This window comes from Micropterus salmoides, unplaced genomic scaffold (assembly GCF_014851395.1).
Source record: "Micropterus salmoides isolate LMB-PRFRI ecotype aquatic unplaced genomic scaffold, ASM1485139v1 Ms_hic_scaffold_4, whole genome shotgun sequence".
In the NCBI taxonomy this organism is placed as follows: Eukaryota; Metazoa; Chordata; class Actinopteri; order Centrarchiformes; family Centrarchidae; genus Micropterus; species Micropterus salmoides.
In genome coordinates this window covers 37,272,468-37,289,563 of record NW_024043372.1, presented here as the reverse complement: position 1 = coordinate 37,289,563, position 17,096 = coordinate 37,272,468, and the positions used below count along the sequence as shown (strand labels likewise).

Here is a 17,096-nt window from a genome sequence, read left to right as displayed (position 1 = left end):
CATAAAAAACTGTCCCAATATACCTGAATTCACCCTATTGTGTAGCCTATAATTTGGCTACGGAAACACTGGTGGACCGTTGTTCTGACGAAAAATGCTACCTTGTGTTCCCTTTTCCAATCCTATAAAGTCATAACTCTCACAGTATTATGACATTTTCTGTTATTTTTTTATTATATTATAACATCATTTCAGGGGTAGCGTATTCTGATAGACTATAATGACTAATATTTTTTTTGATATTGCTGACAATCAGCCACTCTGGATGGCATGCCCAACAGCAAGGATGGGCGGGGAAACAGACCACACTTGTGGGTCATACGCATGCGCAGAACCGCTAGCAACAGTAGCATAAATCGACAGAACACCTGTATTCAGCAGTGAACAGTTGCAAAACGTCTCAAATTTCTCATTGACTTTTAACCAACACGACTTTTATTTTGAAAACAGCAAAGGGAAGTATGCGTAATATTGCAGCTGACTTGTCGCTGACTCGTCCGCTCTTAATAAAGCAGCGTCCGGCTGAGGGACGCACACCGCAGTCTCACCAGCGCGTCTCCGCAGGCTGTCAGCAGCTATTTTGGAAAATAAGATATATGATGTTTTATCAGGACTCCTAACCTCACGGAGAAAAACACCGAAGCAGAACAGGACTTTTTATTTCTAATGTTTCATGTGTGATGGCTAATGTGTCATTGGTTGAAGTGGGAGTTTTGTTTCTTATCGTGGGGACAGCATCTTTGGCAAATGGTGAGTAACTTAGGCTACTGTTGGTTATTGTGTGGTCTTTTTTTTTTTATCGCGGGGCTTTAATACATAAATAAATATTGTTCACACAGCTGTTTTGCACATCATGAAAGCACAAATACTAGGAAAATGGTGATGGAGAAGCTTGACAGATGAATTATGCAATTCGTGCAATTAGCCCTTATCTAGTTAATTAAAACTGTGCGGCAATAAAAAGTGTTACTGCTATAAATTCTATTATGACATTCAGCATGATACTGCAGAAATAATCATTAACAGGTGTTGAATTATGTCACTATGACATCACAATTCACTTTTGCACACATTGCAGTGCAAGGTCTATTAGGTGTAAGGATTAGGACAGTTATTTTCATTATGCATTTATCTAGCCATTTTTCTCAAATAACTGATGAGTAAGTCTAGACAATGTATTGATAATCACAAATGCTCATCTCCGGTAACTTATTAACTTTAAATTACTTAAAGTAATTGATCCATCATTTAAACGGCCATCAGCCATAATTAATTCCCAGTTGACTAGTCTACCAATCAGAAAAATACTTTTGCTTGTATCAGAAATTGCAGTCAGTTATTGAGATTACACTGAGATTGGATTACCTCTAATAATCTTAATTTGCACTAAAAAAGACACACCACATTTACCCACAGGGGTATAGCCAGGTCAAGTTTACCTTTAGTAATGATCTTCCAGGCCAAAGATGTGAAAGGAAGTTCTCAAATGCTTCTCAAATAGCATGCTCTCCTTCCAGCAATATTATGAATAGGGACTATTAGAAGAATACAATGAGAGGTAAAAATATCATTAAGTATAGTCATACTGGCACAAACACACAGACTCATGTACCTACAGAAATATTTTTGGAGAGGGTTTTCATTTGTAATGCTATTTCAATCCAAGGATATGAAAGAAAGTTCTGAAACATTTCTCAAATTGCTGCAAATGCCTGCAGCTTCCTCATCGAGCAAAGATGTGAGCAACAGGAGGGAGGTGGAAGCATTCAAGTTGAGCACATTCCTGCTCCGTGGTGTGGATGACCAAGCCGGTGTCGCGTCTCATGGTGAAGCAAAGCCCTGCTCTGCCTGTGACCCACCGGGGGCTAGAAGGCGTGCAAAGAGATGCACGTGTTACACATACAAAGACAAGGAGTGTGTGTATTACTGCCACCTGGACATCATCTGGATCAACACACCAGAGTAAGAGTCACTATTCAAATATTCTCTGTTTCCTCCATTTATTAAGTAAATCATTTTAGATTTTTATGTTACTATGATGCCTCTATAGTGACTTTACACTATGTACTAATGACATCACTGTAGCATTCATGTACTTCCATCAATATCATTTTAAAGTTGACTGAAGCTTATAGTGTCATGTCTCAAATGCTTACTGTAGTCACAACTCTTACTAAAGACTTTAATCATAGACTTTCTATTTGAGACTTTCAGCTTCAGTCTTTTATTATTTGAACATTGTATGTGCAGGAAAGCTATCATCATTAGAAGGCTACAGGTATACCGTTGGAGGCACAAATATGAGCGCTATGGAGAAAAGAAAGCCCTAAGCTTTGAGTTAAAGAAATAATCTCCATTTTCTTAAACCATGAAAGGCTTTTTGAGAAACTAAGCTGCAAAACAAACCAGGCATTTCCTCTTATGTAAGTAATTTCTGTGACTTTGGGAACTGTAAAGAGTTGTAATCCAAAGTGGTCTAGACTTTGAGCTCTCAGGTATTTATTTTCCACTGAGGATTGCTGACCGTGTCCGTCAGGCAGCAGGGGGTGCACCTTTTGGCCATCTGAGATGTTTTGATTGTTACTGAATAGCACTAATTTAGATTTACATAATTCTGCTGCCAACATGGAATTTAAACACGAAACATGATAACAGGAAAGGTTATTTATTCTATTATACCAAAACCAACACCCTCAGGTGGGTCTGACTAGGCAAGACCACTACTTTCCTCATTCACTCATTCAGCATTCTTATAGTTGTTCTTGTAATTGTTTTTGTTTCAAACCAGCTTCACAATCTGCAAATGTGAAACCTCAAAATATTGCACTTGACTTGCCACAGGTTGGATATTTCCAAGTCCCAACATTTTTGATCTCTAGCATGAAAATGAAAACAACATACACTAATCACCTGCTGCATCACCTGCTGGAAGATGCCAACTGATTTCTATCTGCAGCATAAAGCAGATTAGTTTTCAGCCTGCAGAGAGCAGTGCAGCATCTGTTTTCTGCTCCCACAAGCACATGCAGAACACTGGAAAGATGATCAAATTAGGCAGAGCGTTAAACATTTTTATGGTGGGGTACGCATGTTTTAGAGCTGATCTGCTCTTAAAAACAAAACCTGTACACCTTTTACCTTCTGAACTAGCGAACCTCAGTGCGACGAGGTCAAAGACGCTGCATCCTGACAGACTGGCTGGGTGTTACCTTCTAGATTTATCTCCCCTTACCCAGGGGTTATACCATGGCGAATGAATCAAGCTGCAATCGGAAGGTCTTTCCTCTGCTGTCACTTGGAATGTGAATGTATTGCAGATATTGATTGCTAATGGGTCACAGAAGACTGATAGCTCCTGCTTAGACTTTGCATCAGTTGAAATTTGTAAAATTTTCCACTTCAGCTTTCTCAAAATGTGAAAGTCTACTTGTGGACGAGGGACACTGTCCACCACATGAGCAGCATAATGCAGCCCATACGTGCTCAGCACTTGTTCCCCTTTTAACCTGTTTGTTTAACCCCTTTCGCCTGAGCTATAATTCTATATTTGACTTTTGCTGAACCGGGGATTGGAGCACGATAGAGCACAGGAGCATGAGGAGACTGATCCAGAGGGATTTTTGGGGGGAAAGCCGAGTGAGCTGGAGCAGGGCATGAGGCAAAGTAGCAGGCTGCTCTGAGCAGGTTGAGGGAACACAATCCACAGTCAGTTCTGGCAGGTCTGCGAGGAGATGGAAAACAGAATTCAAAATGAATGATGATCCAAATGATCCAAAATGCCAGACAGGCCTGCCAAACTTAAACTCAGGGGGCAGTACTGGCCTTTTGTCTGATAAAGCGCGGTTATTGGCCCCCACACGCAGTGGCAGAAACTAACATAAGTAAAGTCCCAGCGGCATGGAACTGATACAAACAATTTAAACGTGTGAAGCGTGGAAGTACACAGAAGTAAACAGGAATGTTGGATCGGTGTTAGTGGGTAGGCCTACATGTTTATTATTTGAAGTAGTCTGTTCACCGTTTTAATTATACTTCATTCTCCACCTTATTTAAGTGTCACTCACTTATTGAATCTGCCTCCTTCAGTTCTCTTCAAGCTCACAGACCTAACGTAAGTTATCTCTGTTGCAAACACATCAGCGTGCCCCGCGTCTCTCCCACCCTGTATGTCTGCTCCGGTAACTTTCTCCATTAGTTTTAGGCTACATTGAATAAAATGTACTTGTCTTCTGGACTTTTCCACCTGCGATTCCGTTCACAACGGCAGCTGCGCAGCATGCTGAGGACTTAGCCTGTCAAAACAAAACCAACGCGCTTTGAGAACGAAATGTTCGACATCTTTGTGTGCATTTGTGGCCAGTAGAACCGTGGATGAGGTCAAGCATTCTCTCCACCATACCTGTCAACTCTCCTATTTGTCCCGGGATTCTCCCATATTTTACCAGCCTTTCCTGCTGTTCTCCCGTTTAAATATTTTCCTGTAAATCTAACCTTTCTAAAGAAAAAAAAAACAAAAAACGCTGGGCATATGACATGTTTGCTACATTCCCCTCCGGTAAAGCAGGTGGCAGTATTTACTTTCATCTTCCCCCCGTAAAGCATCTTAGCCAGTATAAGACAGATAATAGGTCTCTTTTTCAGGGTGGTTGTCAGTGTCACTGGTTGGCTCAGTCGGTAGAGCACTGTACTCACAGTCAAAGGATTGGATAATCTGTCAATGTTAACTAGGCAGTGTGTGAGTTGGCTGTGGTTGGCTCTTGAGCTGAGAATCTTTTTTCTGGCACAAATAAATGCTTATAATTTGAGATGATGAAATTTAGACTTTGGATTTTAAATAAGGTTTTTTAAATAACATTAAACTAATGTTGGGGAAAATGGTAACCTCGTCTCCTCCTCCTCTTCACTGGGTCATTTACAGGTAAAATAAGGGCCTGGGTGACAGCTTGGGAATTTCTTCTGTTTGAATGAGAGAGTAGGACTAGTATAGATCAGATTAGTGACCGCATTGTAGACATATTACTATCAGAAAAGCCTACTTCTAAGTTTATAGGTTCAGTTGAAAGTCAACCACAGAGATTTTTTTTGACATAATAAATCTTGTATATTTTGAAATGTAAGGATCTCCGCAAGTGCTTTTTTCGTACAAACGAGTCACAATTCTCCTCCAAAAGGTGTCAAAGGATTAAGAAAATGAGTGAAGGAGATGCCATACCATACCCTTCAACAGGCCAAAACAGAGCTGTTCAGAACTGTATCAGTGTAATGAGGCAACTGTTAAATGTACTCTAATACCTTCTTGTAATGAGTGTAATTATATGAATGCCATGTGGAGAAAAGGCAGGGTCGTTGTGACGAGCTCATCACGTGCTGTCATGATGAGCCAAGCGCAGACACAGGAAAACCAGGGGTTTAGTTTGGACCCAAACACAGATTACCAGGCAGAGCAGGTTTATTTTATGAGTTTATTAATAATTAAACAAAAAGTTGAACAAGCTTATGGAGAAAAACAGGTGAGCAGTCCAACTCAAGGCAAACAATTCCAAAAAGGGGAGCAGGCAAAGAATCTGGGATGCTTGACGAAGATGAATCCACAAAACACAAATGAAACTAGATGATACGTGCTGTGAGAGCAGCAAAGCACGCAAGTTGCATGTCTGAAATTAAAGAAAAACTGGTTTCGTGGATGTTATTTTTGTGGTTTTGGAAATCATTCCCACCAGTAATAGCAACATCGTGCTCACCATGCTAACTGCTGAGATCTGGGAATGTGGCGGCTACAATAACAGGTCAAGAGAAACAAGCAGTCAGCCAAACTCCCATGTTAGCGTTATCGTGGTGTTATCATAACAGATAAAATTAAGATAAAAAAAGACCCACATTGTAATACACTGAAATTATCTTTTAACTTTTATGTTAACTATTAATTAATACCTTTGCTTAAAAAATCTCTTTGTGCATGGAAGCTGTTTGGTCATGCTGTTCAGTACAGACAATGGCTAACATCAATGCCTCTATGTTTTTTCAACCTTGAAATGCCCTTTGTTCTGGTATTTTCACATCCTGCACGGCCTGCATGGTACAAAAGTGTGAGGTGCTCAGAGAGTGAGCGGTTCACAGCAGGGTTTTATTAGTCTATAGTGTTAATAATGCCAGCTCTCAATATGCAAAGAAATTTTATTGTAATTTACATACCCAGCAATATTAAAATATACTGTACCAAAGGGATGTATATAAATCACAGTGAGACAGCCTGACCTGACCTGGCATGTCAAAGTTAACTAGCATTGTCAAGAATAAACATGGATTTAGGGTTCAAATAACCTTTTCCTTAAGTACAAGGGAATGTTGATTCGCTTACTACATCTTTACAATCTATACAACCCAACAACAGTTATAATAAATATAAATACCTGTGTGAAGCTTATGTAGAGTTGTTTTATATATTATTTTAGAGTGGTTAAATGTGGTCATTTTTGAAGACTATTGAAGTCTGTTGTCTGGTGGTGTTGTACTGGACTGCATTATTCTGAAAGGTGTTTCCTATGTTCTGTTCTCATGTTATATTCAAACGCTGGAGGACAAAATATTAAAAGCAGTATAATGCAGTCCTGTATAACTCTGCCACTAACAGCCCTCTAAAAATCTCTAGAGTCCAATCAATTTCTCTCTGACGCAGTGTCAAAAATGAACAGCATAAGCCTATAAGACTGTCCAAGTGAAATGTCGGTCAGGGGTTCCTACTGTATCTCTCTGGTCACTCAGTGCACATTATGTGTGTCTTCTTTAGGTACACTGTACCTTATGGTATGTCCAGTTACCAGGGCTCTGTGCGGAAGAGGCGCTCCACTGGGACTGAGCCCGGGAGCAGGGGCGCGGTGGCCCAGCGATGTGTTTGTACACAGCAGACTGACTCTGACTGCAGCAGCTTCTGCATGGACAGGTAAGTGTACCACTGCAGATAAAAAGCAATGTTAAGTGGAGATTTGTCATAAATAACACAAGAATGTACTTTTTAATGAACTAGCAATATTGGCTATAGAGAGCCTAAGTCACTCACTTCCACTTCCGGCACATGGGACCTTATTCTGGAAAAATTATGTACGGTAGTCAATGGTGAGAGACAACTTATATTTTTATCCCGTTAGAATTGAACCCTGAATTACACATATGATGTTGGTCAATTTAAAATAGAATTTTGCAAGTCAAGAAAGTCACAATTTGTTGTAAAACAGTAAAGTTACATGTTGTTTTTGTGTGAAACCGCTCAATGAACTACATCTCTCGTCTATATACGTCACCAACATGTTAGCGCGGTAAAGCTAGCTAATGTTCATTGCTTTCTTGCTACTAGCTAGATAATGTAGCTATGTTCCATGCAGAAATATATCTCACCTGATGTGTTTAATCCAATGACTCCTGGCTCTTTTATCGCATCATCCTCTCATGTAAGTGTTTTGAGGTTAACTTCAGTAATGTTAGCTTCAGTCATTGACAGAGAAAGTTACGTCACATACGCGACTTTTGGGTTTGTGGTCTTTGTAATTACGTATTTTCACAGTCTTATATCTCAACAGTTTTACATCAAACTGCGACCTTCTTTAATTTAAAATGTATCTTTGACAAAGATCATATGTGTAATTCAGGGCAAAATTCAAACGGGATCAAAATATTTGTTGTCTCCTGCCATTGACTACCGTACAATATTTTCCCGAAATAAGGTCCCATGGTGGTCCACCGGAAGGGGAGGGACTAAGGCTCTCTATGATCCATGTTTTTATTGTTGTATGATCACCTAAAAATAAGGACTGTTGTGTTGTGCCCGCCATGTTTCTACAGTAGCCCAGAATGGACAAACCAAACACTGGCTCAAGTGTAGTGACCGCTATAGGTTCTCCAACACACTTGTAAAGGAAGGGTTAGATGAAGGGTTATCAGTTGGTGGCAGTCTGTAACCTCACCACTAAATCTTACACACTGGTCTTTTAAACAAAATATACAAGCTTTCAAAATTGGATAAAGATTTCAACTTGGCCTTTCTTCTCCCCTTTGGTTAGTAGCTAACTATACATGCATAAATACACTTAATTTCAAGTTGTTTCAATATAGAAAATATTTATTTATTAAGTATTGGAGGAAAAGCCATTGAGGCAAGGTGGTCCCTGTTTTGAACACCTAATTAGATGTGGCCTCAAGCGTCTCTGTGTATTTGTTTTTCCTTGCAGGCAGATGAGGCCACCCCATAGCAGCGTCTGAAATAGACAAGAGGACAGCAACTGTGAGCAGTGGGGCCTGCTATGAAATGAACATATAAGTGACATGCTCATAATCCGAAAGGTGGGCATACGTCTTTGCATAATGCATCCCTTTATTTGGAAAAGTAGCATGAATATCTACTTTTCTGTAGATGGCTCAGTGCCTTCTCATCAGACTGATTGATGAATAACCACAAAGCTGCTTGGACAATAACTGAAAGTGAGGGGTACCAGCAGGGATGCTAATGGAGTGCGTGCAAACCCAGCACTGCCTGTGTCTGTTCTGCAGGTGTGGATGATGTTTTTCATTATCCTGTCACAACTGAGGATGGTTTACACGGCCAGTTTGTGTCGACCATGAAATGCTTTGGTGGAGCATGTTGCTTACACATGTGCATGTTGTGTGATGTGGAGGCCATTTCAAGAGCTGCTGCCTTCTGACTCCTCCACCACCACCTCCTTTCTCCACAGGCACAGCATTAAACCTGCCTCTCTACATTAGCGTATGCTCGCAAGCAGTAACTCAGAATAATTAAAAAAATTCAGTGAAGTCACTGAAACATTCAATTTCAATTTATTATTTTGATTATTATGATGCACAACATTTCAGTGGATGAATTAATCCAGTCCAAAGCCTTGTGTATATTAAAATGTGTTTCAATTCATAAATTATATTTTCAAACAATACCTATATGCACGATAAAGGTATATAATAACATGTTGTATATAAAATTGTATATGTAATCATGCTAACAGTCCTCTGTGGTAAAGAACGCAGTCAAGTAATACAGCCAGTGTATGGTACACCTTATTTATGATCTGTTTATTCTTTGGATTGATTGATTGATTGATTGGGTCACCAACTAAATTCACAATTAATCAACCATCTGCACAGGAAAGATGTTAAAAATCTAAATCTAGCAGTTTGTTGTAAGTCAGGCATCTCTGCTTATTAAAAGTTTCTCCAGAAAAGCGCCATCCATTATTCAGTTTCATTCTGCCAAAAGGAAGACATGGAATCCTTGCTTTATATTTAAAGTATTCTGATACACCTGGCTTTATGTAAGCATATTTACAGTTAAATTGTTACTGTTTTTATGGGACTGAAAGAATGGTAAAGAATCTCTTCATTTCAGGCCAGACTCCAGAGTCCATTTACATTTAGAGTATACTGAATTTGTATCAGGAGCCTATGAATTAGGCTAGCTTTAGCCTATATTTGTCCTGATTGGGTGGTAAATGGGCGTGTAGCGCATCTGATTTTCTTGCAGCAGACCAGAGTTTGTGTCCTGTCACAGTCCACTTTGGTTTTTAAGTGTACCCACAATCTTTCCCTAACCTTAACTTAAGTTTTTAGTTGCCTAACCTTAATCACGGTTTATTTGTCATAAACACAACTGTAACCATATCGTGGTTGCCATCCACAGATGTTGTTGATATTGGACACGGTAACATAATCCACGACTATGCAGAATTGTTCAATATCAGCAGTTCAGCATGGCAGAGGATTGTGCCTTGAACAAACATCAGGCAGTTCATTCTCATTTTCTGTTAGTGACAATTGTGTGACTGATGCCAGCAACACTGATTCAAGAATTTTCCTCATAAATTCTCAAGTACCCACTTTGACCACAAGTGCTTGTAATGACACACCAGAAATGTTAAGAGTAACAACAGTAGATTAAATCATTATGTGAATAAAAAAGACAAAAATGTACTCTTTGTGGTTGTTCCTGTTATTTTCTAAGGGACCATCTTAAACATAATAACATGTTAAGACACATGGCAAAATGTCATTGTCAGATCTGGATAAAATGCAATCAATTTGAGAATCCTTGAGTACTAGTTTTTTCATTATCATTTTATCTGATAACACTTGGTATGAGTGATGCTTTTTAAGGTATAATGAATGTGAGAGTGTTTGTTGTCAGTATTGTCCCAGAAATTCCAATACAAACAAATGTAGTGTTCTTCAGATAAACTGCACTGTTCCTTCCTGCTGGGAACTGAATCTCAATCGTTTTTCAGTACTGACGAAGTTGTGTTTGCAATCACTGCTATATTGAAAACGTAGTGAAAGCTGGTACTTAAAGCTGACAAAGGATATAAAAGATGAACAGTCAGATGTATTCTAAAGCTGATGATACACGGGGCAACTTTTTGAGCAATGTTGCTGGGCAATCTTGCTGGTGGCAAGTCCGACGTTTTGAACATATAGTGCGGGGAGGGTGGCGGAGTCATGGGGGAAGGGGATTATGGTAGTAATCTTTACTCATTACCATTGACGGAAACATTGCCCAGCACCGTTGCTCTAAAAGTTGCTCCGTATTTGTATAGCGCCTTTTTAGTCTTTTCGAGCACTCAAAGCGCTTTTACACTACATCTGCATTCACCATTCACACACTGAGTGCTCAAACAGAAACTAACATTCACACACATTCATACACTGGCGGAACAGCCACCAGGGGCAATTCAGGGTTCAGTATCTTGCCCAAGGACACTTCGACATGCAGCCTGGGGGAGCCGGGATTGAACCGCCGAATTTCCGATTAACAACCAAACCGCTGTATCTCCTGAGCCGTACCATGTAGCATCAGCTTTAGTGTCAGAATGTGCAAGTGGGATCTCTTGATCAGAGTTCCACAGAGATCCAAGCAAATGGAATAAGCAGGGCGCTGTCAAGAGTTTCACTGGGATCAAGATAAGTGAGGTGAGTTGGGCAGTCAACAGAGAGCCGGTAAAACTCTAAATGGCGCAGGCTGAAATCTCCCGCAGGGAAAAATCTTGAGGCATAGGCAAACACAATGTCAGGCAAAAGTCAAGCAACACCAGGAACAAAAGTACTAGTACTACTTGAGTTTGGCTGTAGGGTAAGGACCAAGTTGGCGACTGAACAATCTGGCAAAAAAATGAGTGAGGAGCTGTGGTAGTTATAGTCTTGAATACCCGATAACCCGAAGAAGCTTCAAATGAGGAAAAGCCTGTGGCTGCATTGGTCAGGGAACTGGTGGCGGTTGCAAACCAAATTGCTGCCTTAAGATCTTGGTTAGCCCTGTCTGTTTAAGTGTTGGTCTCTGAGTGAAAACAAAAGGGATGGGGTGGTGACGGGGCAGTGGATAAGACGCATGTCTTTGCTGTTGGAGACCCGGGTTCTACTCCCCACTGTGACACATCCAGTAATGTGTCCCTGAGCAAGATACTTAACCCCTAGTTTCTCCAGAGGCGTGTGACCTCTGACATATATAGCTATTGTAAGTCGCTTTGGATAAAAGCGTCAGCTAAATATAAAACGAAAGGCTTACTGAGGTACCGAGAGCCTGACAGAAGGTTTTCCAAACCTGAGAAATGAATTGGGGCCCCTGGTTTGATACAATGTCTAAAGGGATACCAGGGAGATGAAAACATTAAGAAGATCTGTAGTGCTTTGGAAAAACAGTCAACAAGAGTGACAATAGTAGTGTTACCTGCAGGGACAGGTAGAGGACGTAGCAGAGCAGCAGGTGGACAGTGAGAGGATTTACCATGAGCAACGCCAGAGGTGCCGTTTGAGAAGGGACAGTGGGCAGTTGATCCTAGGATGACAGGCAAAGTGAGCGATATGCATCCCCTAGAGAACCTGAGAACAGGCAGAGTCAGGGACAAATAAACGGTTTGTGGAACTTGGACCATTACCTGGGTGCAGTTGGTGTTGCTAGGCCTCTCTCACCACAGATTTGATCTCCCAGGATTGCTGCCACAAAGCAGCTGGGAAGCTTTTTAGAGAAGTGTTGGTGGAAGAGAGCATCAGGTTTGCCATTTGTAGAACATGGTCTGTAAGTAAGAGTAAAGTTACTTGGCGAGAGGACGTTCGATTTTTATGGTCAGTCGACACCACAAAAGGTTGATCAGTTCCCTCCAATAAATGTCTCCAATTCCTAATGTCAGTTTGACAGCAAGAAACTTCCCATTCCCAGTGTCATTAATCCGCCCCACTGGAGAAAAAGGTGCAGGGATGGACCTTTGTTCTGGAGCCAAATGCTGGGAGAGAACTGGCCTTACCCCAATTTCTAAACTTCAACCTCCACACTAAACTGACAAGAGGGATCGCATTAGACCAGACCAAAAAATGATATGATCTCTGATGTACCTGGTGAACATGTTAGATATGATTAGACAGGTTTGGGAGAAAATGAGAAAATCTTTAATGTACATAAAAATTTAACAATTTAGAAAATCCCTAAGTTTCCCAGGACACTTGGACTTTAGATTGTTGGATTGGATCGCTCTGCCCCTGGACCTGGGATTAGCCTCTTCCCCCCTCTCATCTGGTCTAAAACCCCATTTGGACCCCCCTGCCACCTTGATCCCCAGACACAGTTCTTTCTTGGCACCATTCATTGTTGGACAATAAACCCTGGTAATACCCTCGTTCCTGACTCTGTGTTCTCAGTCTGCACTTTGGGTTCAAATATCCTCTGCTGTGTCCTAGAGGCATGTTTAAAGCTGCCTTCCAACGTACCCCTTTCTTGATTCAAACCAGATGGACCAGATGGCGTTCCTGAGAACCAGTTTGGAGTAAACTGTTGCTCCCTGAAGTGGATCAAAAGCAGAGTTGATGAATGGCAAAGGATATTATGATACACTGGGCAATTTTTTGAGCCATGTTGCTGGGCAATCTTGCTAGTGGCAAGTCCGACTATGTTGACTATGAACGGATAGCGGTGGTGCAGGGTTTGTGGCTGAGTGGTGGGAGAAGGGGATTACGGTAGTAATCTTTACTCATTACCATTGACGATAACGTTGCCCTGCACGATTGCTCTAAAAGTTGCTCTGTGTATCATCAGCTTAACAGTAGTGTTGTAGTCAAGACTAATCAGAGCGCAAGTCATGATCAAGACCAGAATGTACCAAGGCCAAGACAACACCAAGACCAAGGTAGGGCGAGACCAAGTCAAGATCAGGACCAGGCCCCCATACTACATGAAACACGATAAAATGTTGAACATGCAAATCAAAGGCACTTTTTTCAAATTGATCTGAAAAATCCACATTCCCATAAAAACATACAACTCATATACAAACACTAAGAGCTGAAATCAACTTAACCATCTATATTCAACACTTCTTTTCTTTATTTTACAATCCACCTAACACAATACAATTTTTGTGCAAGCATTAGGTTTTCTGTCTGACTCTTGTCTCCCATGTTTGATCTTTCATATTTGTTTTCAACTGTGTATTCAAAGTAACTTGCTATGTGCCTATGGCCATTCAGAGCAACCTATTTAACATGTAAAAAAATATTCTCCACTCTCTGCTGTCACATCTCTTGGCTAGCTCTCTCACCCAAATGAGGGAGCGGTACCGCAGCACGTAGCTTTAATAGAGCTACATGCAGCTGACATTAGCAAAGGTTGGTGTAACTTCACTTACACATTAGCTACATAGCTTTTTTTGGCCTGTCTCATCATTGTTTATCACAAGCAAAATTGTAACTTAGGAACAAGTTCTCACCACGTGCCCGGTCCTCTCAATCTCTCACAAAGTTAACACTGCATTAGCTACTTTCTTCTGTATTTTAAATAAATAAGGTAGCTTGTGCACCCAGCTAGGTGGCAAATAGTTGACAAGCAATTGAAACTAGAGCCCTGAAACATATAGTATATTATATAGCATTTCTGTCAGTAGATCCACATAAATATTACATTCTGAACCTTTAAGCCTCAATATCTAGTTTTCCATTTCTACATGTTTAATACACACCTATGTGTAGATAAGACAGCTTTGAGGATGTTTTTTTTGACAGAGCTTGGCTGGTTTTCAGTGTTTCTAGGCTAGCATGCTAAACTTCGAGTTAGTTTAGAGCATGGCTCTGTTTAGCTCTCTTTTGGTCTCTGCCAGCTCTTATCTGGCTCTATCGACTTTCTTCACCAAGCTAGTTACTTTTTCTCTTGTGAGTTTTGCACCAGCACAAAACCATTTTCCTTGGTGACATTTTGAGTGTTCCTCATAAAAGTTGTCTCTCCTCATCGGGGCACTAACTTATTTAACAATAGGGAAATTAAACCTAATTCATTAAATCTAGATTATTAATTTAATCAGTCTCTTTAGAAGGAATTTAATTGTTTTGATATATTGACCTTGTCTTCTGCTCCTGCTGGTTTCTGGGGTTGGGTGCAGGCTGCTGTGCAGTGTGAGGTGCATTACGCTCCCTCAAGACCAGTGGGTCACCCAGTCGTTGAGGTATCCTAGCTGGTCTAGCAGTCTTGTTGCAGGGCCAATGTCAAAGGTCTGTGCCAACGCTGAGTAGGCACAGTTCTCAGAAAAATGCAGGATCAGGATTTCTTCTGTTGTACCCTTTGTACATTGGAACACAGAGCATCATTCTTTCAGAGAGTTACTTCAAAGCAGTGGCTCAGGTACGGTAAGTAAGTAAACTTTATTTATATAGTGTTACGGTGGTGTGGTGTGGGGACAGAGAGGACCCAAATGCAGCGCTCAGGTAGGCAGGTTAATTTGGGGAAAAAAGGGGTTGAAGGACTGGAGTTGAGGGTGAGGTGGATGCTGGGGAAACGCAGGCAAAGGGAACCGAGGAGACAGAGACCAGAGAGCCGGGGGACACTAGGGCCAGGAGGCACAGGAGAACTGGGAGGACGCCGTGGGGGTAGTCCGAGGGAAAGGGGCAAGTGAGCAGATGACTGACTGGAGACGAGGGTGAGTGAACCTGGGGAGAGACAGACAGACAAACAGGGTCAGACACGGCAGAGACAAAGTACAGGGAAATAGAAAGGATGCAAAGATACGTGTGAGTTTGAATGTTGAGGTGACACCGGGTAAGGAGCGACGACGATCAAGCAGGGGTTGACTGGAGAACCGGGGTAGAAGTACTGGCAGAGATGGAGTTGATTGCTGGCAGGTGTAGCAGGCAGAGGAGGCAGCTGACGAGGTGCGGGTGCGGATCGTTGGCTGGGCTCTGGAGCGGAGGGAGAGAGGGACAGAGAGAGCACACACGGGGGAGGAGACACAGGCAGGCGGGCGGAGTACAGAGAAAACCAGGAAAAAAAAAAAAAAAAAAAAAAAAAAAAAACAGAATTACATACAAAAGAGGGAAAACCTGGACACTCACCGTCTGCCACCACAGCATATAGCACCTTTCACAGACACAGCAACTGGTACAGCTCCATTTATGTTGGGAAAACAAGCTGTTCAAGGGTTACAAGTTGGCTTGTTGAATAAAATACACTGCTCAAAAAAATAAAGGGAACACTAAAATAACACATCCTAGATCTGAATGAAATAATCTCATTAAATACTCCTTTCTTTACATAGTTGAATGTGCTGACAACAAAATCACAAAACAATTATCAATGAAAATCTAATTTATCAACCCATGGAGGTCTGGATTTGGAGTCACACTCAAAATCAAAGTGGAAAACCACACTACAGGCCGATCCAACTTTGATGTAATGTCCTTAAAACAAGTCAAAATGAGGCTCAGTAGTGTGTGTGGCCTCCACGTGCCTGTATGACCTCCCTACAACGCCTGGGCATGCTCCTGATGAGGTGGCGGATGGTCTCCTGAGGGATCTCCTCCCAGACCTGGACTAAAGCATCCGCCAACTCCTGGACAGTCTGGTGCAACGTGGCGTTGGTGGATGGAGCAAGACATGATGTCCCAGATGTGCGCAATTGGATTCAGGTCTGGGGAACGGGCGGGCCGGTCCATAGCATCAATGCCTTCCTCTTGCAGGAACTGCTGACATACTCCAGACACAGGAGGAACCCAGGGCCAACCGCACTAGCATATGGTCTCACAAGGGGTCTGAGGATCTCATCTCGGTACCTAATGGCAGTCAGGTTGCCTCTGGCGAGCACATGGAGGGTTGTGCGGCCCCTCAAAGAAATGCCACCCCACACCATTACTGACCCACCACCAAACCGGTCATGCTGGAGGATGTTGGAGGCAGCAGAATGTTCTCCACGGCGTCTCCAGACTCTGTCACGTCTGTCACATGTGCTCAGTGTGAACCTGCTTTCATCTGTGAAGAGCACAGGGCGCCAGTGGCGAATTTGCCAATCTTGGTGTTCTCTGGCAAATGCCAAACATCCTGCTCAGTGTTGGGCTGTAAGCACAACCCCCACCTGTGGACGTCGGGCCCTCATACCACCCTCAGGGAGTCTGTTTCTGACCGTTTGAGCAGACACATGCACATTTGTGGCCTGCTGGAGGTCATTTTGCAGGGCTCTGGCAGTCCTCCTCCCGCTCCTCCTGCTCCTCCTTGCACAAAGGCGGAGGTAGCGGCCCTGCTGCTGGGTTGTTGCCCTCCTACGGCCTCCTCCACGTCTCCTGATGTACTGGCCTGTCTCCTGGTAGCGCCTCCGTGCTCTGGACTCTACGCTGACAGACACAGCAAACCTTCTTGCCACAGCTCGCATTGATGTGCCATCCTGGATGAGCTGCACTACCTGAGCCACTTGTGTGGGTTGTAGACTCCGTCTCATGCTACCACTAGAGTGAAAGCACCGCCAGCATTCAAAAGTGACCAAAACATCAGCCAGGAAGCATAGGAACTGAGAAGTGGTCTGTGGTCACCACCTGCAGAACCACTCCTTTATTGGGGGTGTCTTGCTAATTGCCTATAGTTTCCACCTGTTGTCTATTCCATTTGCACAACAGCATGTGAAATTGATTGTCAATCAGTGTTGCTTCCTAAGTGGACAGTTTGATTTCACAGGAGTGTGATTGACTTGCATTGTGTTGTTTAAGTGTTCCCTTTATGTTTTTGAGCAGTGTATATCTGACCCAACCTCTTTAGCTTAAAAACAAATGAAATGAAACTCGCTTGCTGAGAAAATAGTTAAATT

The 17,096-nt window shown here is 42.1% G+C and overlaps 1 protein-coding gene and 1 long non-coding RNA gene across 2 annotated transcripts; one reads left to right on the top strand and one right to left on the bottom strand.

The window, feature by feature from the left end:
- Nucleotides 1-526: 526 nt before the first annotated feature.
- Nucleotides 527-9,969, top strand: LOC119885443 (endothelin-1). Its single transcript, XM_038695488.1, has 4 exons — nt 527-750; nt 1,719-1,962; nt 6,788-6,940; nt 8,223-9,969. The coding sequence occupies exons 1-4, from the start codon at nt 681-683 to the stop codon at nt 8,251-8,253; spliced, it is 498 nt and encodes a 165-aa protein (XP_038551416.1). The 5' UTR covers nt 527-680; the 3' UTR covers nt 8,254-9,969.
- On the bottom strand, nt 8,073-15,301 carry LOC119885444. The gene is made up of 5 exons (XR_005441344.1): nt 14,372-15,301; nt 12,751-12,821; nt 11,925-12,062; nt 11,717-11,824; nt 8,073-8,249 (listed from the first exon to the last, which is right to left on the bottom strand). It is a non-coding gene; the product is annotated as an uncharacterized LOC119885444 (long non-coding RNA).
- Between the last annotated feature and the right edge of the window lie 1,795 nt (nt 15,302-17,096).